The sequence below is a fragment of the Heptranchias perlo genome, chromosome 4, assembly GCF_035084215.1.
Source record: "Heptranchias perlo isolate sHepPer1 chromosome 4, sHepPer1.hap1, whole genome shotgun sequence".
NCBI classification, from domain to species: Eukaryota; Metazoa; Chordata; class Chondrichthyes; order Hexanchiformes; family Hexanchidae; genus Heptranchias; species Heptranchias perlo.
In genome coordinates, this window is record NC_090328.1 from 28,056,998 (window position 1) to 28,082,057 (window position 25,060).

General features: G+C 42.6%; 1 protein-coding gene across 2 annotated transcripts in view; it reads right to left on the reverse strand.

The window, feature by feature from the left end:
• Positions 1-24,492, reverse strand: part of scamp1 (secretory carrier membrane protein 1) — a 40,297-nt gene extending 15,805 nt beyond the window's left edge. Inside the window, exons 1-6 of one of the 2 annotated variants that reach the window (XM_067982674.1) lie at positions 24,256-24,492; positions 9,514-9,591; positions 6,707-6,808; positions 3,704-3,812; positions 2,805-2,933; positions 1,900-2,059 (exon numbers count right to left, since the gene is read on the reverse strand). In XM_067982674.1, coding sequence (XP_067838775.1) covers positions 1,900-2,059; positions 2,805-2,933; positions 3,704-3,812; positions 6,707-6,808; positions 9,514-9,591; positions 24,256-24,312 — 635 coding nt within the window. In that variant the 5' untranslated portion in view covers positions 24,313-24,492. The remainder of the gene's footprint in view (positions 1-1,899; positions 2,060-2,804; positions 2,934-3,703; positions 3,813-6,706; positions 6,809-9,513; positions 9,592-24,255) is intronic. The other variant, XM_067982675.1, reaches the window with a different exon arrangement.
• Between the last annotated feature and the right edge of the window lie 568 nt (positions 24,493-25,060).

Here is a 25,060-nt window from a genome sequence, read left to right on the forward strand (position 1 = left end):
TAAGACCAGTTGGAGTACTGCACAGAATCACTAGGATGCTGCTTTGTACGAAAAAATATGAAGACTTGAAAAACTGGGGCTGTTTTTATTAAAAGAGATTATATGGTAATTTGATAGAAGTGTTTAAAATATTGAAGGGAAGGGACAAAGTAGATTGAAACAGACTGCTCATGGTTGAGGAATTTAGAAGGGGACACAGACACAAGATTAAATGCAAGATTTAGGACATGGAAACAGGAGTAGGCCAGTCAGCCCTGAGCATGTTCCGTTATTCTATCAGACCATGGCTGATCTGTATCTCAACTACATTTACGCACCGTAGCTCCATATCCCTTGATACTTTTACCTAACAAGTGTCTATCAGTCTCAATCTTGAAAATTTCAATTGCCCCAGCATCCACAATCTTTTGGGGAAGAGTGTTTCAGATTTCCACTGCCCATTTGAAAAAGTGTTTCACAGTTTCACTCCTAAATAGCCAGCTCTAATTTTATTATTCTTGCTTGTTCTATATTCCCCCCACCAGAGGAAATAATCTCTGATTAGATCATCCAACCTTCTAAACTCAACGGAATACAAGGCAAGTATACGCAACCTGGCCTCAATTTAACTTAAGCCTGGTATCATTCTGATGAAACTGCGCGGCACCCCCTCCAACGCCAATATATCTTTCCTAAGGTTTGGTACCCAAAACTAAACGCAGTACTCCAGAAGTGGTCTGAGCAGGACTTGGTATAAAGGGATATGTAATTCTGTCTAGAGTACAAAAAGCCATACAGATGTGACGCTTTGATGTGACTCAAGTCATTCAAATGAGTAGAAGGTAAAACCAGGATCAATCTTAGCTAGTTGAAGACAGTAAACTTCAAGGATTTGTTTTCAGCAAGCAAACAGTTACAATGCTCTTACAAGGCCTACTGAATTGGAGAGGTCAACATTTTGTAAGCCATTTTTGAGAGCAATTATGTATTTGACCACATGGGCTCTTTGTCCACACCCTTCAGTGTTATTGCATTAAGTGTATATTCCCATTTGTTAATTTTTGCTCCCAAAATGTTTTACCTCACAGTTAACCACATTGAATTGCAACTACCACCTGTCTCCCCATTGCACTAACCAGTCTATATCGTCCCGAAATCTAGCTTATAAAAAGTCCTCCACACTATTCGCCAAACCTCCCATCTTTGTGACATCAGAAAATATCAAGATTATGTTCCCTAGATTCAAGTCCAAATCATCTATATCTGCACATACCAAGGAAAAAAGTACATCTACTAACCCCTGGGATGCACCACATCCAACTCTTCTCCAGTCTGAGCAACACCCAAACTTTCCATCAATCAATTTTCTATCCATTCTGCTAAATTTCATCTTATATGTTAGTATCTTCTGAAAACCCATATACATTATATTTACCACATTCCCTTTATCTATCCAGTCACTACATCAAGGCAACCTATTTAACAAATACATACTGGACGCTCCCCACTCTAAGATGTTAAAGAGTGTTTCTCATGTGTGACAACTGATGTGTAAAATTTAATATCAATTTTCAGAATATCATCAGTTTTTCCACAAAGGCAACCAGGAACTTTGACACATCATGGCATGTTCCTATTCAATTTGATCACCACTTACTATAAACAAAGTACTGATAAATAGCTTGATGGTCATACATTTCAAATATCTTGTGACTGTTAATGTAATGAAAATAATCTGATTAGTAAAATTTCAGTAACAGCAATGTTTATTATGAAGTTACAATGTCCAGAAACATTTTTTTGTTTACTTGTGCAAGCTAAAAACAGAACCCATTTTTAGGCAGCGTAAATTGTTGAGGTTACATGTATTTCACCTTCTAACCATTATAAATAGTGAGTCAAAAGGGTCAGTTTACTAACCTGAAGGCCTTGTAGAGTGGTCTGTACCAACAGACAAACGAACAGGGGGTAAAAAGCAAGAACCAGAGAATGGCCAGGCCAAAGTCCACCCCTCGGTAACTATCAACACAGAACCAGGCAAGGCAACCAAATATATTTACCAAGAGTGTTACTGCATGGACTGTGGAGGAGAAAAACAAAGTTAAATCTAAAAATAGAACTGTTTTCAAGCATTACATTTTAGGAGGTGCATGAACATAGCTTTACAGTTGAAACCAATGATACTGTCTGATGTGATCCAAACTACGGAATAAACGCAACACTTGAAAGTTAAAATAATCTGAGATGAATGCCTAACTGTAAATATGTAATTTTACACTTATCCACTCCAGTCCAGTCGTACCCATCCCAATTTACATTGGTCACAAATTAGCTCCACAAGTCAAAGGTTTCATTTGAAACACCATACAAAAAAAAAATTACTTGCATCAGCAAGCAAGTTGCATCACAACGTCATGGTACCTGATGTGAAGTCGCGAGACCAATTGGAAGGTCAGCAGTTCCTAACAAATAGTATAGTCTACTTAGTTTGTCTATTCATTTAAGCTTTACACAGTTTCCCAAAACATTCTCTCTTCTGGTTAATTTTAATACTACTTTTTTAAGCATGCTGACTTGAGAACTTGTTTGTACTGTTGATTCTGAAAATGTTTCAATTAAAAAAGTTGTGAAAACCCCATCAGGTAGTAACTCCAACACTTACACTGTAAATCAGTGGCAAACATTCTCAATGAGACAAACATTCATAACTCAACTTGACAAAATGATGCCTGCAAAAATTTAAATATTTTACATACTACCATCCAATGGAATACTATGAACATTAAAAGCCAATAAAGTAGCCTGGTGCTGCAGAATTTACATACACATCCATAAGTAGTAGAGCATCTTGACTGTTTTTTGAAATTCAACAGGGATATCTACAGAGAAGTCTTGATAGAAACACGGTCCCACAGGACATCGTTCAGGAAGTGGAGGCCAATTGTTCTTCCGAGCTACAAAAGGAAAAAATTACTTACTGTGTATCGTTCTATAGTTCAATTGAGAACAGATAAGAAAACCCATTTTCCATTCTGCCCAGAGACAATTTTGCAAAGGAAAAAAAAAACATTATTACTGACTATAATGAAGTAAAGGCCACAGAAAGCAAAACTAATCTAATGTCAGTTTAAGTAGAACACCACGGTGGCAGTTTTACATTCCTCTATACATGGTATTTCCTAACTTCTGAAAATAAACTATTATTTACAAAAGCAGTCAATATTGTACAAATTGCTTTCTACTTCTGCAAGCAGTACCTCAGCCACAGATACTTCATACTCAGTTTAACTGAAACTTGGGTACATTCAGATGCTGTACAGGAATAATTGCAAATTTTGTAAACATTATAGTGTTTACAATTAGACAAGTTTGAGCAACCAACACTGATCTTGACTGCAATTATATTAAATTGTGTTTTAGCTTTCTTTTGTAAACATTCACGTGCATTTCAGAAGCAGAGAAAAATATAAAACTTTTGCTTTCAACAAAAATGGTGGATGCAACACAGATATGGTTACTTTGAATGGTGGTTCTATAGCTGGCAATCGGAAAAGAAATGCTACAGGATAATTAGCAAAGATGGGTGCTAAACGTTTAATAACTCTTACCTGAACTTTGTTAACTATGTTGGAGTAGTGAACTATGAACTATAAATATCATATCCTACTAACATAGGAAATCTATATACAAGGATTGTTTAAACAGGGAATGTGTGACTACATACGATCGTAGCTGAGATTTTTCATCTCACGTTCTCGCCGATCAAGTTCTGCTGCTTTTTGCTCTAGTTCTTCCTGACGTCTCAGCAGTTCAGCCTGGGCTGCAGCAGTTTCCTAAAACACAGAAAACAAGCTCATTTTTCAATTTTAGGAAAGTGAAAGCTACAACTCAAATTAAACACATGATTCAATGGCTTGATGGATACATTAAGTCTGCACTCTAATTTTGTTACTAGGGTTTCATAAAAGGATAATGCAAATCTGATTGTGTGAATGGAGGAGGAATAAAATGGAAAAAGCAATTTCACTGTAAAGTACCTAGACTATTACAAGCCCAGCAATGTTATTTCCAAACTGCTCTACCTTTCAAGAGTAACCCTGCCCCAAGGACTTCTCCAGAGAACTGAGCTAACCAGTTTCAGTGGAAGTAGACATCCTCCATGATAAGAAGCTGAGCGACCCCCACAAAGCACAACCACTGTGATGCATTAATGCTTACCGTGTAGTTGCAGACTGTGATGGACACAGGCTCTATCAAACGTCATGTTAAAATTTCTACATGATCGCAATTTAAATTGTAGCTGGGCCACAGGAGTGGGATTTTAAAAATGCAAGCCGTAGCTGCTGGTCCAAATAATTTGCCATTTTGCTCAACAGTCTGTAAGCAAAGCAAATGTACAATTATGCCCAGATGGAAGGGGGGGGGGGGGGGGGGTGGAGAATGCCTGAAATACGGACAACAGAACTTTCGGAACAGTGTGTTTCCAGTCCAACGAAGGAGGAAATAGTGTTGGATCTAGTTCTGGGGAATGAAGTGGGGCAGGTGGAGCATGTTTCAGTGGGGGGGCATTTGGGGAACAGTGATCATAATATCATTAGGTTTAGAATAGTTATGGAAAAGGACAAGAACAATCAAATGTGGAAATACTAAAAACTGGAGGAGGGCTAATTTCAGAAAGTTAAAAAAGGGATCTTGCCCAGGATAAAAACAGATAAAGGAGGTACTAAAAAGATTGGCAGTACTCAAAGTAGAAAAGTCACCCGGTCCAGATGGGATGCATCCTAGGTTACGGAGGGAAGTAAGGGTGGAAATTGCAGAGGCTCTGGCCACAATCTTCCAATCCTCCTTAGATATGGGGACGGTGCCGGAGGGCTGAAAACATCACATCCGTTCAAAAAAGGGAGAGGGACAAACCCAGCAATTACAGGCCAGTCAGCCTAACATCAGTGGTGGGGAAACTTTGAGACGCAATAATCTGACAAAATTAAGTGGCACTTGGAAAAGTATGGGCTAATAAATGAAATGGAGTACGGATTTTTTTTTTAGAAAAAGGAAAATAGTGTTTGACTAACTTGCTGGAGTTCTTTGATGAAGTAACAGAGACGGTTGATAGAAGATAGTGCGGTTGATATTGTGTATGGACTTTCAAAGGGCATTTGATAAAAAGTACCACACAATAGACTTGTTAGCAAAATTAAAGCCCATGGGATTAAAGGGACAGTGGCAGCGTGGATACAAAACTGACTAAAGGATAGAAAGCAAAGAATATTGGTACTTTTCAGACTTTAAAAAAAAAATTCATTCATGGGATGTGGGCATCGCTGGCAAGGCCAGCATTTATTGCCCATCCCTAATTACCCTTGAGAAGGTAGTGGTGAGCTGCTTTCTTGAACCGCTGCAGTCCACATGATGAAAGTACTCCCACAATGCTGTTAGGTAGGGAGTTCCAGGATTTTGACAATGAAGGAGGGAAGTATATAGTGGTGTTCCCCAGGTCAGTATTAGGGCCACTACTCTTTGATATATATTAATGACCTGGGCTTGGGTATAGAGGGTATCATTTCAAAGTTTGCAGATGAAACGAAACTCAGAAATGTAGTAAACAACGTGGAGGATAGTAACAGACTGCAGGAGGGCGTAAACAGACTGGTGAAATAGGCGGACGCATGGCAGATGAAATTTAACAGGTGTGAAGTGATACGTTTTAGTAGGAAGAATGAGAGGCAATATAAACTAAATGGTACAATTTTAAAGGGGGTGCAGGAAGAGACCTAGGGTGCACATACACATCTTTAAAAGGTGTCAAGACAAGTTGAGACGACTGTTGTTAAAGCATATGGGATCCTGGGCTTTATTAATAGAGGCATAGAGTACAAAAGAAAGGAAGTTATGCTAAACCTTTATAAAACACTGGTTAGGCTTCCGCTGGAGTAGCATGTTCAATTCTGGACACCACACTTTAGGAAGGATGTCAAGGCCTCAGAGGGTTCAGAAGATATTTACTAGGATGGTACCAGGGATGAGGGACTTCAGTTGTGGGGAGAGGCTGGAGAAGCTGGGGTTGTGCTCCTTAGAACAGAAAAGGTTACGGGAAGATTTGATAGGTGTTCAAAATCATTAACAGTTTTAATAGAGTAAATAAGAAGAAACTGTTTCCACTGGCAGAAGGGTCGGTAACCAGAGGACACAGATTTAAGGTGGCGATCGGCAAGAGAGCCAAAGGAGACAGCAGGAAACTTTTTTTTTAAATCGCGAGTTGTAATGATGTGGAATACATCGCCAGAAAGGGTGGTGGAAGGATATTCAATGGTAACTTTCAAAAAGTGAATTGGGTAAATACACGAAGGGAAAAAATTTACCGGGCTATGGGACGAATTGGATAGTTCTTTCAAACAGCCAGCACAGGCATGATGAGCTGAATGGCCTCCTCCTATGCTGTACCTACTATGATAGAGGCATTTAGTTGAAAGCAGATAAATTCTCTCCAGCCTGTGACATTAGATGGCTTGCTAATGCATACTGTTTCATTGGGGGAGGGGGTGGGGGTTAAGAGAAGAGTGACTTGCCCAGATGCAGAATTCCAATAGTTACATCTCGACAGCCAATAGAGTTGCTTTTTATTTTCCACCCACCCAGAGCGATAGAAAGAATTCAAACTGTTTTCTCGGCTATTGAGAAAGGAATTCCTCCCCCCCCCCCCACCCAGGCTAATGCATTTTAAACTTACCTGTGTATGCGGTGCATACGTGGGTGGCTCCTCTGTAGGCTTCATAATTGCTGGCTGTGTACTGGGCATAGGAGGCTTTTCGACATTTCCTGGTGGTGCCTGCTTAAAAAGTAGTAAAAAACACAAGAATACACATTTGATACAACCAGCAGCAACACCATGCCAACTGACCTTAATATAACCGTCATTTACATTAATCAAAAAAGGACTTGCAAATCTTTAGCCTTTTTTGAACTACCACCACCATGTTGTACAGCAAGCCTGATGATACGCTGCTTTATAAGGAGTGTTATAAATTTTAACTATTATTCTGCTGCAAAGGTACAGCTGTGTCCCTTTAAAGATTACAAAATCTAATACTATTTGTGAAGTAAACATAACTTCAGATCAAGCTCCAACAACCCGCTATATAAAAACATTTCTCCTAACCCCTCAATGACAACTTTAAATTGATGATGACCTCATCACTGACTCCTGAGAGAAAATAGCTTTAGCCCTATTCACTTCATCAAAACAACTGGTAATTTTTGAAACCTCTATTAAATTTTATCTTGGCCTTCTCTGCAGCAAAACTGCACACTAATTGTAGTCTAACTATTGTTTTGCACAAATTTATTACCCTTTTCCACTTGCACTATGCCCCTATTTATAAAACCCAAAATGCTACTCATCTTTTTGTGGCATGGTCTACCTGCATTTGGAAGTAGTTATATATTTGAAGCGCTATTCATCGAGTGTATATTTGCATTCCTCGTTTCTTCATTAGATAGGAAGAAAGTGTGTAGAATCAGAGTGATGCAGTCTTGTGGTTTGACAACATGGGGGGGGGAGGAAAGGGAGACACACTTAGAAGCAATGAAGACCGGGAACTGAGAGTTGCACCTCAGCGTCTGGCAGTGGTGGGCAAAGAAGTCTAAAGATTGGTAGAACTGAGAGGATGGCCCGGAGATCAGGGAGGGGGTTGTCATGGTCTGGAAGCTTTGGGGAGAAGTTGCTGGGTTTGTGAGTACTGTGAGGAAGGTGACAGTGTCTGAGAGTACTGGAACTGGTGTAAAGGGCAGAGGAGGCAATCATGGGATGTGGGTGCAGTTGGAAGGGATCTGCCACAAATGAGATGATGGGGAGCATGGGGAAAACAGATGTGGTAAGAGGCAAAACAGAACCAAGGCTGTGAATATTCCTGTACCCCTCACCACCCCAGTATCTGTGCTGTTTGAGACTCGCTTCCCAGCATTCAACTGACTGGTGGTATCCAGCTCATTTGTTTAGTGCATTTTTAATATATTTGCAAACTGTATGGCAGAAAATTCAGTGAAAGCACAATAAGCAGTTTTAAAATTAACTAGCAGACAGTTCCTGGCAAGAGCAGGGAATTTGGCACAAAGCCAGTAGTTAGGGGAAGGTAGGGATGGGCACAGAGTATCAGCTTTTATATAAACCGTGGAATTTTTCTAACGGTCCCAAATAAATGGTCAGGGTAAGGAACAGGAAGAAAGTTACCGTAGAGTTACAAACCAGCTACAAGTATCTGAGAGCATTCGGCATGGTGGCCCCTTTTCCAGACACACAGCATGTTATTTATGTTGTATGCACAATAAATGGTTTCTGGAATTATAATATGGTTTGGTTGGCTGCTCCCATTTGGGAGTTCAGACAGGAGATCCCAGGAGTGTCAATATTTGCTGAGCACCACACAATAAAGCTTGCAAAACTATTGAGTTAAAACAAAATAAAATCAAAATGGATAATATGAAGCTCCAATCACGTTCCAACAACTGAATTTGGACAGGTAAAACATTGCTTTTGTCACATATTAGCACTTGCTCAAATTTTGAAAACATCCTTCCCAATCCAGCCCCAATTTTAATGTGCCCAGACTGAAGTTTTGTTTGAGGAATAAAGGCCACTTAAATAACTAACCACGAGGTCCATTTTGGGAGGAAATCAGCCGTCCAGGACAAAGCAGCCCACTTGATTGGCACGACATCCACCACTTCAAACATTCACTCCCTCTACCACCGGTGCAATGTGACTGCAGTATGTACCATCTACAAGATGCACTGCAGCAACTTGCCAAGGCTTCTTCGACAGTACCTCCCAGACTCGTGACCTCTATCACCTAGAAGGACAAGGGCAGCAGGCACAAGGGAACACCACCACCACCTGCACATTCCCCTCCAAGTCACATACCATCCAGACTTGGAAATATATCGCCGTTCCTTCATCAAGGGTCAAAATCCTGAAACTCCCTACCTAACAGCACTGTGGGAGAACGTTCACCACATGGACTGCAACGATTCAAGAAGGTGGCTCACCACCACCTTCTCAAGGGCAATTAGGGATGGGTAGTAAATGCTGGCCTTGCCAGCGACACCCATATCACATGAATGAATTTTTTTTTAAAATCACAAAACCCTAATTAAATTGGCAACATGGTAAATGGGGAGTTTTAGCAACAGCAGGGTGGTGTCTTCAAATGGTAAGACCTACAAATCTGGGTATATGTCAAAATATATCTGTGCCAGCATCACAGGCCATTACCAATGCCACTTTTGAACCAGTGACAATGTGATAGGCAATCCAAGGTGACTAGTCTGTGGATTGCCTCATTCTTCTGTGTGGGTTGCACCTGGCCTCTGCAACATAATTTTTTTTAAATTTAATTCCTCTGTCTGATAAAGTGGAATAATGAGGTAATTACATTTACCATCAAGGAGATGCATGCATATTACACAATTTTTGTCTGGTGTCACATACATGTTCTTGTCTTTGAACAACACTATAATAATGAATTGAAATGGTCATACCGTCTGTGTGTCTGTGAAAGGATTGTACTCCTCCAATGCTGGTGGAGGATTTCTCGTCACCTGTGTAACCGATGGATCCTAGGATGGAAAGCAGCAAGAATCAACAATTTCAGTATCTCTGCATTATGAAAATTTAACTGCAAACCACTATCAATAGTTCAGGCAGAAGCACGTGATGTCCTCCGGTGAAGCCTCTTCTAATCTCACTGCATAAAGTGCTAGGTAAGCCTTGCCAACCAGTGCTTCACAATTGCTGACGAAGGAGCAAAGCTCCGAAAGCTTGTGATTTCAAATAAAGCTGTTGGACTATAACCTGGTGTTGTACGACTCCGTACATTTGTCCACCCCAGTCCATCACCGGCATCTCCACATCATGGCTTTTCTCCTGAATATGGATGTGGGGATTGTTGTTCACATTGTCACAACAGAGGACTGTTTTGTCATTAGTGCTCACAAGTAAAAAAAAGTTTTGCAAGAAAGCATACTTTTGCAAGACCTTGTGCCCCAATTTAAAGCCCAGAAATAACTTTGTATTTCACATTTTTGTTACTGTTTCAAAAAACTGTTTCACAGCCTACACAAATACAACTGGGAGCAGAATGGCTACATACATGAAACGGATTCTAATTAATAGGATACCGAGATGGTGCAGGACAAAAAAGGGCAGGATACAGAGACTGAAAGGAGCAAGGGAATGGTGGGAAGAGATAGAGGGCAAAAATCAGGTGAGAAGCTACAGGAGCATATTTCAAGCAAGTGGGCTGCAATGCCATGCCTTTTGTATTGCTTTCTGCTAGCTCCCTGCATCGTCGCAATATCCCTCCTTCCTCCCTCCCTCCCCTCACCACCACCACCCATGACTCTGCAGGAATCCCTCGTGTTACTGTGGCCCCACACCAGCCACTTGGCTGTAGCTGTCCACAATGCCCTTTCCTGGCACAGGAAATCGACTTGTTGCAAGTTACGTTGCAGCTGCAATTCACTGCAGCAAGTGGACAGCTTTAAAGTACACCGGAGTACGTGGCTTGCAGCCCTGGCCCCCTTCCTTGCCACAACACCCACTACCTGAAAAGGATCAAAAAGCGAAAGCATGAGCATCAAAAAAAAAGAGAACCAGCAACATAAAAACAAACACTGGAAAGAGAAGCTGTGTCAACTTACCACGACCAATGCTACAGGAGATTCACTAGAAGTACTGAACTCTCGTGTAGAGCACAACACCTGTTAAAGGCACATTTCCTGAAACAGATCTCTTCTCCCCACCACCCACCCTCTTACACTGACTCACTGAACATCACAGGAGATCTCTATGGTAAAATAGAAATTATGTTGCAGCAGCAATTCATTGCAGCTTTAATCTCGAGAACCATTTACAAAATGAATACAATTTACCTTCATGCAATTTTTTTTTAAAAAATGGCTTAAATGCATATTAATTTAAAGCTTCAGCAAATATTTTACTATAGCATCCTGTAGACTGATTATTGCTGGCTTGAAAGTGCACATTAGCAGTTTGCAAGATGCACAAGATATATAAACCCAAATTCTCCTGTCCTGAAGCGGAGTGTTGAATATGGATTCAAATAATGCAAAATACAAGATTACATGGTGCAACTGAGTTGGGGCATTAACAGCAAGTTCTTTTGGCAGCAAAAAGTCAACTTTTCATTTTAACCTTGTTGATTACTGAATTGTCAATCTGGGGCATTTTCAGTATTGAAAACTCAAACTGAATCACATCCAAGCTTTTGCACTGCAGTAATCCCTGCCTATGAAGCATTTTACCACAGTTTCTTCTCTTTCCATTTCATGCAGTTTTTCTATATAAAAATTTAGTAACATACACCAAAACCTACAAATAATTGCATAATTAGCATTCAATCCAACAGTGAAGTATTTTGCGAGGCATTTTGCTATAAGAATGCCCCTTGAAAAGACAAGCCAAAAAACTGGCCTCAGCATTGCGTGGAAATTGCCAACTTGGGCCATCATAAACATAGCTAAATCACAAAAATCACAAGTGGGGCACTTAGAAGGTGAATACATATCTGAATGAACATATTATCGCTCATATCAATGGTTTACTTGATGAAGTTAACTGAAAAAACTGCAATATCTGAACTGTGCAGTTGAAAGTGACATTATAAATCATGATGGAAAAAATGGGACAATTCTGCCTGAATAGTATTTTTGACCCAAAACACAGGTTTACTATAATTAGAAAGCACAAGTTTAAATATAAATAATTACTTCATAAAAGAACCAATTTGTTTAAGTGAACATCCAGTTCAAAGATTGTTTGGACTCCTAAGTTCCATACACTTATCAGCAACTTCTGATAAGTTTATAGATTTTAGATAACCATTTTAAAAAAATTATCCTGAACAGCAACTTGGCAGGAACATAGTCTGGCAACACATGTGGGTAGTATGTCTGGTGTGGATGTCAGCCAGACTTGCCTGAGTCAGAAGGTTGTGGATTCAAGTCCCACTCCAGAGACTTAGTTATAGTCCAGCAATTTTATTTTAAATTCACAAGCTTTCGGAGGCTTCCTCCTTCCTCAGGTGAACGTTGTTGCAACGTTCACCTGAGGAAGGAGGAAGCCTCCAAAAGCTTGTGAATTTAAAATAAAATTGCTGGACTATAACTTGGTGTTGTAAAATTGTTTACAATTGTCAACCCCAGTCCATCACGGGCATCTCCACATCCAGAGACTTAAGCACATAATCTAGGTTGACACTTCAGTGCAATACTAAGGAAGTGCTGCACTGTCAGAGGTGTCCTCTTTCGGATGAGACGTTAAACCAAATCTGTCCTCTCAGGTGGACGTAAAAGGTCCCACGGCATCATTCGATAAAGAACAGAGGAGTTCTCCCTTGTGTCCTGGCCAATATTTATCCCTCAACTAACATTATGAAAACAGATCAGGTAATTAGCACTTGTTGTGCACAAATTGGCGATCACCCACTTAATACCTTTCCTAAGTGGCAATTATTTATATACGTCAGCAGAGGCATGACAGCTAATAACTTAGGAAATTGTAATTGACCAGAATGGAAAGGGTTAATCAGGACAACAACAGAGATTTTGCTGCCAATTTGATCAGTGTTGGAATTTGCTAATCTGCTTTCATTTTATACAAGGTTACTGAGCATATTGTAGCTGTATGAAGTTTTAACTTTCATTTATAAATCATGATAACATGGTCTTCAAGCCACAATGTTTTGAAATGGCTAATCAATGTCTAGTTACTGTTCCACAATGTGTACAAGGGGTAGGGATGTTTGAGTAGATAGCCCCTATATGGGAAATGGAAAAGTAAGTGAAATCTGTAGAAACAGACATGCCAATGTACAAATATTCTTGTGGCAAGTGCTAAGGTTAGGAGAACAAGAAAGGTCTCTACACTTGGGAATCAACAGACTACCAAGGATGAATAGTAATCAATGATTGAAAGACTGTGCTGGGCATTAAGGTAGCTGGTATTTACTGATGCCAATTGCAAGCACACGAGTGTTAATTCAGCAGAAGGATGCCATCTGCTCAGACAAATAATAAAGACCATGTAAAGCCAGGGAAACAAAGAGCAGTTGTGGCAAGAGCAGTGATGACAAAGCGTATATGGGGGTGGGATCTGCACGTAGGCGGCAACAGCAGTGCATCCTCAATAGAGTGGCAGTGCTCCCAGGTAGACAGATGGTGTGTGTGTAATAAATCTCTGCACAATGGTAAACATTCTTATAATTTGAAATATTGAGTTCCTTAGCTTTAATGGAAAGATGCATTTAGATTAGGTTCCCATATGGTTGGAGTGATTACTTCCTTTATCGGAGGCAGGGTACCCAATTATATTTTTAATTTAGTAACCACTCCTTGAAGAAAAAATGTTTTTGTAGCAAGGTCCTGTCTTCAGAGCCAACAGAATTCAAGCATATACAGCTATTTTAAGCAACCAAAATATTTTAGATACTAGATGGAGAACCCTATCTTGGGGATTCTTCAAGATACTCTGCAAGTAGGACTTACCATAAAAGTACTAGGGAACGCTAACTTGTTTGAAGTCTCAATGCCTGACATGCTACACAAACAACTTTATTATAGGACTGCTGGAGATAATCTGGATGGATGCTACCAAGTTAACTCTATGCAGTACAGCTTCTCTGAAATGGATAAGACATTTAGAAGGTAAATCACAAGTGAGTTGTGTTTAGGAAATATTGGGGGTGATGCAAGAGACATATTTAAAGACTGATTTTCAAGCAGAATCTCCAGCACAAGACCATGATAGAATTTGATCTTAGATCTGTGCTAAATTGAAAAGGGGTACTGCAAACATTTAAACCCAGCTTTCAAAACAAGCATGTTTTCTACCATAATTCCAAAAGTGCTTTCAGAAAAGATTTGCACTTATTTAATTAGAAGGGACCATTCATAAGATATATATCCAAATGAAACTGGTAGGGGAGGTGAAATGGGGCAAAAATCAGAAGAATCAAAACATTTTCAGCCAAAAATAGGAAAAAAATCATTTCTGCTAAAGTACCTCTTGCTCCTGGCTTAAAGGTCATTTCTGGCATTGTCTATCAATGACGGTGGTATAGTACATGATGGAAGGGGTACTAGGGTTAGGGGCAGGAGGGAGCAGAAGCAACCTCTTGCTTAGGGGCGGTGTTCCTTCCACAACACCACAGATAGCCATGCCATCCAGGTTGACTGGTAGACAGCACAGGGAGCAGCTGGTAGAAGAGCTCGACTGGAAACGAGGGCCAAGTGAGGTTCCTGGAGAGAGTAGGGGGGAAATCTAATTTCTGCCTCTATCACCTCTACTTTCTCCTCCTGGACACCCACATTTTGGGGGTGGGGTGGGGGGAGGGGGGAGGAAGAAAGAGGAGGGAGGGAGAAAGAAAGCTGCCAGGCTGCGATAGATGTCAAAGTTTAATGCATTATTTAAATTTCACAAATTTTTGAACTTCTGCAAATAAATATTTAAACTCTTAAAAGTTTTTGCACAATTTACAAACACCAACAAGACTGCGAAGATGGAATTTCATACATCTTCGCGCTCTTGTTCATATTTGCAGGTTCAGCATCACTCTGCTCGGGGGTTCCCACGGCATTGCATCTTCCATCTTTATCGGCTCCTCTCTCAGAACGTAGAGGTCGAGACCTTCTGCTAATGCAAAGTTGTGCAGATCGCAGCAAACCACCACAATTCTAGCCACTCTCTGGGAAGTACTGCAATACGCCCCCAGGCCTGTCCAGACCCAAGCTGCTCTTCAGCACCCCAATTGCTCTTTCCACCTGCCTGCCTGGTGGACACATGCACCTCATCATACCGGTCCTCCACCTAGGTCTGTGCCACCAGAAATATCATAAGCCATGGCAGCAGTGGGTATGCTTTGTCACCAATACGCCAACCATCTCACCTTCCCCGAGCACACGCACTATTATCGAATGCCGCACGATGAATGAATCATGACATGCACCTATGTGCTGAGCATCACATACAATCTGCAGATTAAGGGAATAGAATCCCTTCATGTTCAAGTAGATCTGCGGATTTTCATGAGGAGCCTTCAGTGCCATATGCGTCCCATCAATTCCTCCAAGCACCGTGAGGAAGCCAGCTACAGGATAGAAAGCAAACGCCATCTGCCTTTGCTCTGCCACTGACATATCAAATGAAGTGAACTCAGCTGCCCTGCGAAATAGGGAGCCAGGTCGCCTGCTGGACGCGGAGGACACTTAGAAAATATCAACGGGATTAGACAAAGTCAACATGGAGTTATGAAAGGGAAATAGTGTTTGACAAACCTACTGGAGTTTTTTTTGAGGATGTAACTGGTAGAATAGATAAGGGAGAACCAGTGGATGTGGTGTATTTGAATTTTCAGGAGGCCTTTGATAAAGTCCCACATAAGAGGTTAGTGTGCAAAATTAAAGCACATGGAATTGGGGTAATATACTGGCATGGATTGAAAATTGGTTAACAGACAGGAAACAGAGAGTACGAATAAATGGGTCTTTTTCAGGGTGGCAGGCAGTGACTAGTGGGGTACCGCAGGGCTCAGTGCTTGGGCCCCAGCTATTCACAATATATATCAATGATTTGGATGAGGGAACCAAATGTAATATTTCCAAGTTTGCTGACCACACAAAACTAGGTGGGATTGTGAGTTGTGAGGAGGATGCAAAGAGACTTCAAAGCTATTTAGGCAAGTTGAGTAAGTGGACAAATATATGGCAGATGCAGCATAACGTGGATAAATGTGAAGTTATCCACTTCAGAAGGAAAAACAGAAAGGCAGTGTATTATTTAAATGGTGATAGATTGGGGAATGTTGATGTACAAATGGACCTAGGTGGCCTTGTACACCAGTCACTGAAAGCAAATACACAGGTGCAGCAAGCAGGGAGGAAATGGTATGTTGGCCTTCATTGCAAGAGGATGTGAGTACAGCAGGAAGGATGTCTTACTGCAGTTATACAGGGCCTTGGTGAGACCACACCTGGTGCGCAGTTTTGGTCTCCTTACCTAAGGGTATACTTGCCATAGAGGGAGAGCAGCAAAGGTTCACCAGACTGATTCCTGGGATGGCAGGACTATCACTTGAGGAGAGATTGGGTCGACTGGGCCTGGATTCACTCGAGTTTAGAAGAATGAAGGGGTCTCATTGAAATGTATAAAATTCTGAGAGGGCTGGACGGACTGGATGCGGGGAGGACGTTTCCCCTGGCTGGGGGGGGGGGGTTTAGAACGAGGGGTCACAGTCTCAGGATACGGGGTAGGTCATTTAGGACTGAGATGAGATAAGGAGAAATTTCTTCACTCAGAGGGTGGTGAATCTGTGGAATTCTCTACCACGGAAGGCTGTGGAGGCCAAGTCACTGAATATATTTAAGAAGGAGCTAGACAGATTTCTAGACACAAAAGGCATCAAGGGGTATGGGGAGAGAGCAGGAATATGGTATTGAGATGCAGGATCAGTCATGATCATATTGAATGGCGGAGCAGGCTCGAAGGGCCGAATGGCCTACTCCCGCTCTTATTTTCTATGTCCCTCACTGCTCCTTGACTGAAGCTGCACAGATGCCCCATGGATACAGAGAACGATCCACGCCCGTAACAGTTCAGAGCTGTGGTGACCTTCATCTCGACCGTGATGACCCTGCAACTTGTAGATCGAAGCTTGAGGTCACGCTGCAGCAAGTTACAAAGTTGACCTACTACACCCTTACTGAGGTGTGGCCACACACAACCAGCTCCTCTGACATCTCCTCATATCTTATGTGAGGCTTGTATTCTCTGGGCAGGGTACCTGCAAGTTTGATGCAGTCTTTTTGCGTGGAGTCTAATTTTTTGCACCTCAAGTCTCCAGATCACACTCCCTCCTCCAGCATGACAAAGATGAGTGGCTCATTTGCTGGTCATCACATCGTTCAAATTTTTTTTTAATGAATGGATGATTTCTGCAACAGCAGAGTCGGCCCTTGGCTTCAATTCACTGCTGGTCAGCTGATTAACAGTGTATTCACATGACCACGGGTGCCTCTGCACCTGAGAATTTGGGTGCAATTAAATGAAACCTCCGAACAAGTGCAATTGGAGAATGTGGCAAAACAGGATGTCAGCTGAGACTGCTCGTGAAGCTAGCAGTCTCAAATTTGACTCCGGCAATTGCTGAAAGGATAGAAGGGTTTGCAAAAAAGTATTTAAATACATAAGTACTTATTCATACAAAGTATTTCCATAGCCTGATATATGCTGCTCCAGGAAGGCAAGGAGAGAAAAAAAAAACTGCACCATTGTTCACCGTTTATATAAAGTATGAAGTCTTAGGCGACAGATTCTAGAAGCGCATTTGGATGATAGGAGGGCAACAACAGGAGCTGCATAGCTTTCCAACCATTAGAAATCATAGAAAGGTTACAGTACAGAAGGCGGCCATTCAGCCCATCGAGTATGCGCCAGCTCTATGCAAGAGCAATCCAGCTAGTCCCACTCCCCTACACTCTACCCACAGCCCTGCAAATTTTTTCCTTTCAATTATTTATCCAGTTTACTCTTGAAGGCCATGATTGAATCTGCCTCCACCACCCCCTCGGGCAGTGCATTCCAGATCCTAACCACTCACTGTGTAAAAAAGTTTTACCTCATGTCACCTTTGGCAAAAGAACCAATCACCTTAAATCTATGTCCTCTGGTCGTTAACCCTTCCACCAATGGGAACAGTTTCTCTCTACCTACTCTGTCTAGACCCTTCATGATTTTGAATACCTCTATCAAATCTCCTCGCAACCTTCTCTGTTCCAAGGAGAACAGCTTCTCTAGTCTATCCACATAATTAAAGCCCCTCATCCTTGGAATAATTCCTAAGGTGCAGTGCCCTGAACCGGACACAATACACTAATTGTGGCCAAACCAGTGTTTTATAAAGGTTCATCATGACTTCCTTACTTTTGTACTCAATTTATAAAGCCCAGGATGCCATACACTTTTTTTTAAAACCACTTTCTCAACCTGCCCTGCCACCTTCAATGATTTGTTGACATGTACCTCCAGATCTCTCTGTCCCTGTACCCCTTTTAGAGTTGTGCCCTCTAGTTTATATTGCCTCTCCTCGTTCTTCCGACCGCAATGTATCACTTCGCATTTTACTGCGTTAAATTTCACCTGCCACATGTCCGCCCATGCCACCAACCTGTCTATATCCTCTTTAGGTCTATCACTATCCTCCTCACTGTTCACTACTCTTCCAAGTTTTGTATGCCCAAGTCCAAGTCATTAATATAAGAACATAAGAAATAGGAGCAGGAGTAGGCCAATCGACCCCTCGAGCCTGCTCCGCCATTCAATAAGATCATGGCTGATCTGATCCTAACCTCAAATCTAAAGAACACAAGAAGTAGGAGCAGGACCCGGCCACTCAGCCCCTGGGCCCGCTCCGCCACCCACAGGGCTTTGACCGATCCGAACTCAGCTTCATGTCCAATTCCCTGCCCGCTCCCCGTAACCCCTAATTCCCTTTACTTCTAGGAAACTGTCCATTTCTGTTTTAAATTTATTTAATGATGTAGCTTCCACAGCTTCCTGGGGCAGCAAATTCCACAGACCTACTACCCTCTGAGTGAAGAAGTTTCTCCTCATCTCAGTTTTGAAAGAGCAGCCCCTTATTCTAAGATTATGCCCCCTAGTTCTAGTTTCACCCATCCTTGGGAACATCCTTACCGCATCCACCCGATCAAGCCCCTTCACAATCTCATATGTTTCAATAAGATCGCCTCTCATTCTTCTGAACTCCAATGAGTAGAGTCCCAATCTACTCAACCTCTCCTCATATGTCCACCCCCTCATCCCCGGGATTAACCAAGTGAACCTTCTTTGAACTGCCTCGAGAGCAAGTATGTCTTTGTACTGCCTCGAGAGCAAGAATATATATCAAGAAAAGCAGTGGTCCCAGCACCGACCCCAGGGACCACCACTGTACACCTCCCTCCAGTCCGAAAAACAACCATTCACCACTACTCTGTTTCCTGTTACTTAGCCAATTCTGTAACCATGTTGCTACTGCCCCCTTTATTCCATGAGCTGCAATTTTGATAATAAGCCTACCATGCGGCACTTTATCAAACGACTTTCGGAAGTCCATATACACCACATCAACTGCAATGCCCTCATCTACCCTCTGTTGCCTCATCAAAAAACTATCAAGTTAGTTAAAACACGATTTGCCTTTAACAAATCCCTTGCTGGCTTTCCCGAACCAATCCACACTCGTCCAAGTGATTGTTAATTCTGTCCCGGATTATTGTTTCTAAAAAAAGTTTCCCCAGCATCGAGGTTACACTGACTGGCTATAGTTGCGGGGTTTATCCTTCCACCCTTTTCTGAACAAGGGTGTAACATTTGCAATTCTCCAGTACTCTGGCACCAACCCTGTATCTTTGAAAGATTATGGCCAGCACCTCTGCAATTTCCACCCTTATTTCCCTCAGCAACCTAGGATGCATCCCATCCAGACCAGGTGACTTATCTACTTTAAGTACAGCTAGCCTTTCTAGTACCTCTATCAATTTTTAGCCCATCCAATATCTCAACTATATCTTCCTTGATTGAGACTTTGGCAACATCATCTTCCTTAGTAAAGACAGATGCAAAGTACTCATTTAATACCTTATCTACTTTTAATAATATGAAAGCCCCCATATAAAGAGAATCAACATTATCAGAGACCCACAACAGTCACAAATAGACCTTCAAATTAAGGATATCAATTTCAGAAAACTAAACTGACCCAAGAAGTTTCACTGGTGCAGCAACAGGGTCTCCATGTTCCACATGGAAGCTCAGCACAATTTAAAGAGTGGAACACAGGGGTCGCTCTCTCTATACAGGAGGAACACAATAGGCAAGTAAAAGTGTTTTAGGCAAATTCCAGAGGCAAAAGAAGCAGTAGGTAATATTTTGACCTACTGGCAGAAATTAGGACGTGTTATGTCATGTACTCAAGATGAGAAAGGGCGTTTGGCCCATACGCACTCATCCCACTTACTGCATTCATCCTTGTACCTGCCACCTTTTCTTCCCTTCCTTCAATCCTAGTGAGCAAAATTCAGGAAAATTCTGTCAAAATTCCTCTGATTCCTCAAACTGATCAAGCAAGCCCCAGGAGTCACAATCAGTTGGTTATTACCTAATATCTCAATCTTCTTTCTGCCATGATCTTGTGGTTTTCCAAAAGTACATTTCAAGGCTTTTGAAAGAATGCAAGGAGTCAGCCTTCACATGCTGATCCACAGGTCAATCACCCCAAGAAAAATAAAACTACACATCCAACCTCACTCCACGCTTTCTCAAATTAAACGGATAACCATTTGTTCTATCCAACACTACCACCTCAAAACGAACTATCCACCTGTAGGTTACCAATGCACTTAATAACTTTAAAGACCTGAATCAGACACTTTTCAAGTCTATGCCTCTCCAGTGAATGCAATCCCAAGGTATGAAGTCGATCACTATTGATCAATTCACTTAGACCAGGGATCATCCTCTTTGCCCTTCTCTTCCTCTAGAGCAAAAATGTTGTTCTTAAAGCAAGACAGAAAGGGTACAAGATACTCCAGTTGGGGTCTCAAGGCCTTAAATAATCTTATTAACATACAGTTTTATATAGAACAGTATTGGTAACACCTTCCAGGACCTTGTGCACTTTGGCCGTAACCGCCTGACTCTACATTTGAGCCTTTAGGGAACTGCCGACGACCACTCAAGTCTCTCTCCCTTAATGCTTTTATCTTACACCCACCCATGTTATACTCTATGTCCAAATGTTGCACATCAAATGCCGGTTTCAGTTGAAGTACTGTCATTTTTGGGAATGCCATTATCAGAAGCATATAATAGAAAAAGTGCAGTGTAAATTTAATAGCTAGGGATGAGGGGTTAGTCATGGAGAGGCTTGGATAGTTGGGGCTTTTTCACTGGAGAAGGTTAATGGGTGACTCAAGACATCGTCAAGATTATGAAGGGTTATGGTTGGGTAAACAACAATAGACTGTTGCCACAAGTCAGTGAGGCAGTAATATGAGGGTACAAGTTTAAGATAATCACAAAAAATTAATGGGGAAGTTAGAAAAAAAAACTCTTTTACACAGACTGTAGTTAGTATGTGGAATTCACTGGCATAAACTGTAGCCAAAGCAGAGGCCATAAATTTTAAAAATGGAATTAGAGTTGCTTGAAAAAGAGATTCCATTTTTGAAGAGTTTTAACATCTGAGCAGCTAAATGGGATCAAACTAGTTCGCTCACAGATAAAAATGCCAGCAGATTCCATGGCTCAAAAGGCATGCTTCTGTGCTGTAACATTGTGATGGGTACAGTAAGCCGAATCCTCGATAATCAAATACTCCAATGGTTCCAGTCCAATTTGTACTCCACAGATAGTGCTCCAAAGTTCCCAAGCAAATAATATAGAATTATAATGTTATAATATTCTGAAGTTATCTATGGTGCCAAGAAAAAAAAAACGAGAACTGGGTTTTCTCATTTTGCCTGTAGTTAACCAAGCCTTAGTTAACCCTAAAGGAGCTAAAAAAAAGTCAAACTCCCAAAAGGCTCCTGCAAGTACATCTCCATCCTGTGCATCATGCCCATCTTGACAACAAAAATAGGATTAAAAACAGAAGGAACAAATCCTACATTAAGAGGAGGAATGGCAAGAGGTATGGAAACAGATCCTCAACATTGCCACTTGTAGCAAAAAGCATGAACAGTAACCGAAGATCATAGCACCCCACAAAAACTCCACAAATTTCAGTGTCATCCTGCCTTTCTGATAAACTGAGGCCTCATCTGCCCTCTCTGGTGGACATAAATATAATCTCATGTCACCATTTGGTTCTGATGAAGTCACAGAACTGAAACATTAACACTATACTCCCTTTCTCCACAGATGCTGCCTGATGCCAGCATTTTCTGTTTTTATTTCAGATTTTAAGCATTTGTAGTTATTTGCTTTGAGTTCTGTATGTCCTGGCCAACATTTATCCCTCAACCCACAACTCCACAAAACATATGATCTGATTATTTATCTCACTGCTGTTTGTGGGACCTTGCTGTGGTATCAGAAAACTCATGAGACAAACTGGAATTCTTTAGTGATGGAGGCATTGGCTCATCCTTATGGATCACCGAGATTTTTCTTGGAAATATACCCATAGTAAAGGCATCACAAATAGGCTGCAGCATTTTCCTACGTTACCAGTGACATATTTCAAGAGAATTCATTGCCTGTGAAGCACTTTGGGAGGTGATGAAATACGACATATAAATGCAAAAAAAAATCCCTGACAAACTATGTGAGGTTTCCCAATGTTGGGCAGCGCAGTGTCCAGTCTATTTAGGGAGCGCTTCAAAAGAAACATTCTTCCCAAACTTCTGTATTCAATGTTCCAAAAATGAAAATAAATACCAAAGTGTATCTTTCCACTGAAAACATGCTTCAAGAGTAATGGTATCAGTCAACTCATGAGATTAACTGGAACTCTTTAGTAACGGAAGCATTTGTTCATCCTTACCTATGGATCACATGAAATTTTTCTTAAGAATGTACCTATAGTAAAGATTTCTCATACCTCGTGCACAGTGTTACATAAACATGCACTCGTACAAATTTCTAAACTTATCAGCAGCCATTCATCTCGTGAAGAAATAAACATTTCTTGTAAATGTTCATTAAGCTATAGGTAAAAATTACCTACATGTAACAAAATTTTACAAGACGTGGTGAACATTTAAAATGTGCCCTACACCAGTTAACAAACCCTCAGACCTCACACTATTACATTTCAGTGATGCTATGCTTCACAAAAATGCATCCTGACCAAAAAAAGCTTCAATCTTTGTCAGTATCAAGGCCACCGTCAAAATACTATTTGGTCAGGTTTTGTGGCTACACGATGAACAAGGGTGGAATTTAACATGCATGTTATCGAAAGAAACCAGTCAGTCTAATAGTCCTAAAACTAGTGTTCGTTATCTCCCTCTCATCAGCACTGTGCGTCCTCTGGGACCTCCAAGAGTTGAGTACAAACAAAGTGGAATTCGTGAAGTGGGAGGCGGCGACAGCAGCAACACTTACTCTTACAGGATCTACCTCAACACAACAAACAGCCCAGTCAGGAGCCTGAGACTTGGTAGGAAAAGCATCAGCACTCTGCCTGCAAAGACGAGATCACCCGAGGCCCCCGCTTCTCAGAGCTAGTCATATTCTCCTCCCTCTCGGGTGCAAATCCCAGTCGCATCGTCTCCCCACCCCCCCACACCACGGGTCCAGATCCAGGGCCCAGACGCATCCTCCTTCCCGCACCGGTCCAAAGCCCGATCGCATCCTCTTCGCTCCTCCACCCATCCCCTTCAACCGACCGGTCCGTGGCCCGATCGCATCCTCCTCTCCTCCACCCACCGGTCCAAAGCCCAGTCACTTCTACCTCTGTCCTCCTCCACCCCCCAAAACCGGTCCAAAACTCGGTCGCATCCTCCTCCTCTCCACCCACCCATCCCGAACCAATCCAAGGCCCCGTCGCATCCTCCCCCACCCACCTAGGGCCCGGTCGCATCCTCCTCTCGCTCTTCCCCCATATCCAGGGCCCGGTCGCATCCTCCCATCCCTACTGGTCCAAAACCCAGTCGCATCCATCTCTCTCTCTCTCCCCACCCGGGTGCAAAGCCCAATCTTATACCCCGTCCAGGGCCCAATCTCATACCCCGCCCCGGGCCCAGGGCCCAATCTCATACCCCGCCCCGGGCCCAGGGCCCAATCTCATACCCCGCCCCGGGCCCAGGGCCCAATCTCATACCCCGCCCCGGGCCCAGGGCCCAATCTCATACCCCGCCCCGGGCCCAGGGCCCAATCTCATACCCCGCCCCGGGCCCAGGGCCCAATCTCATACCCCGCCCCGGCTCCAGGGCCCAATCTCATACCCCGCCCCGGCTCCAGGGCCCAATCTCATACCCCGCCCCGGCTCCAGGGCCCAATCTCATACCCCGCCCCGGCTCCAGGGCCCAATCTCATACCCCGCCCCGGCTCCAGGGCCTGGTTTTGTCTCATCCTCTCCCTCCCGATTCGCAAGGCCCAATCAGACCCCCTTTCACCTCACCCGCGGGTATCCCAGGGCTCGGTCGCCACCAATTGATATTAAATTAAAGTAATGACATGGCGGCTCGGGTGCCATTTACCTTAAACGGATTGTTGAATTCGGGATCCGCAAAGGGATTACTGTCAAAGTCCGACATGTCGGCGGCTTCCGAAAGCTTCTCCCCTTCCGTGTTTATTCAACGGCGCCGATCAACGGGCTTTTTTTCCCCCCTTTAAACCGCACTCGACTCACATCAGATAATGAGAAAATGGCGGCGCCGAACGTGACTTCGGGTTCGGTCACGCGGTTAGCAGACGTCACTCTCCTCCCCCCCCCCCCCGGACTCCCGCGCGCCGCAGAAAGAACCGGTATAACGGAGCGCGTGCCGGTCTCCGGGCCGTTTGGTTCGAGCCAGGCGAGTAGTCGGGAATGTTCTGGGAGGCGTGCAGTCAGTTCCTGTGGTGCGTGCGGTTATGTTGTTTACAAACACCGCAATAAGAAAGGTGCACCGTTGACAAATTTCGAAATTCATCTTTTTATTTCCCTGGAGGTGCAAGGAATTGATACCCTCACAACGTATTTTCAGTGTATTTTTAATATAGAAATGTGCCACATACCATGCCTTTAAAAAGAATGTAGAGCGAGGTGATAACTTAATGTGGAAAAAAAGAGTAACATTTTGAAATGGTGACCGTTTAAGGAGACTCTGCCACACTTTGCACATTTGAAGACATTGGGCCGGATTTTGCTCTGGGCGGCAAACAAACGGCGCCCACCACTCGTTAGACTTGCCCATAGATTTTTCATGGGCTTTTGCACTGGAAGTTCCCTTTAGCGGGTCTTCAATCCAGGAAGAAACCCCCTCCTGGACATCTGGGACCTGTGTGAACGGGGCAAGGTACCGT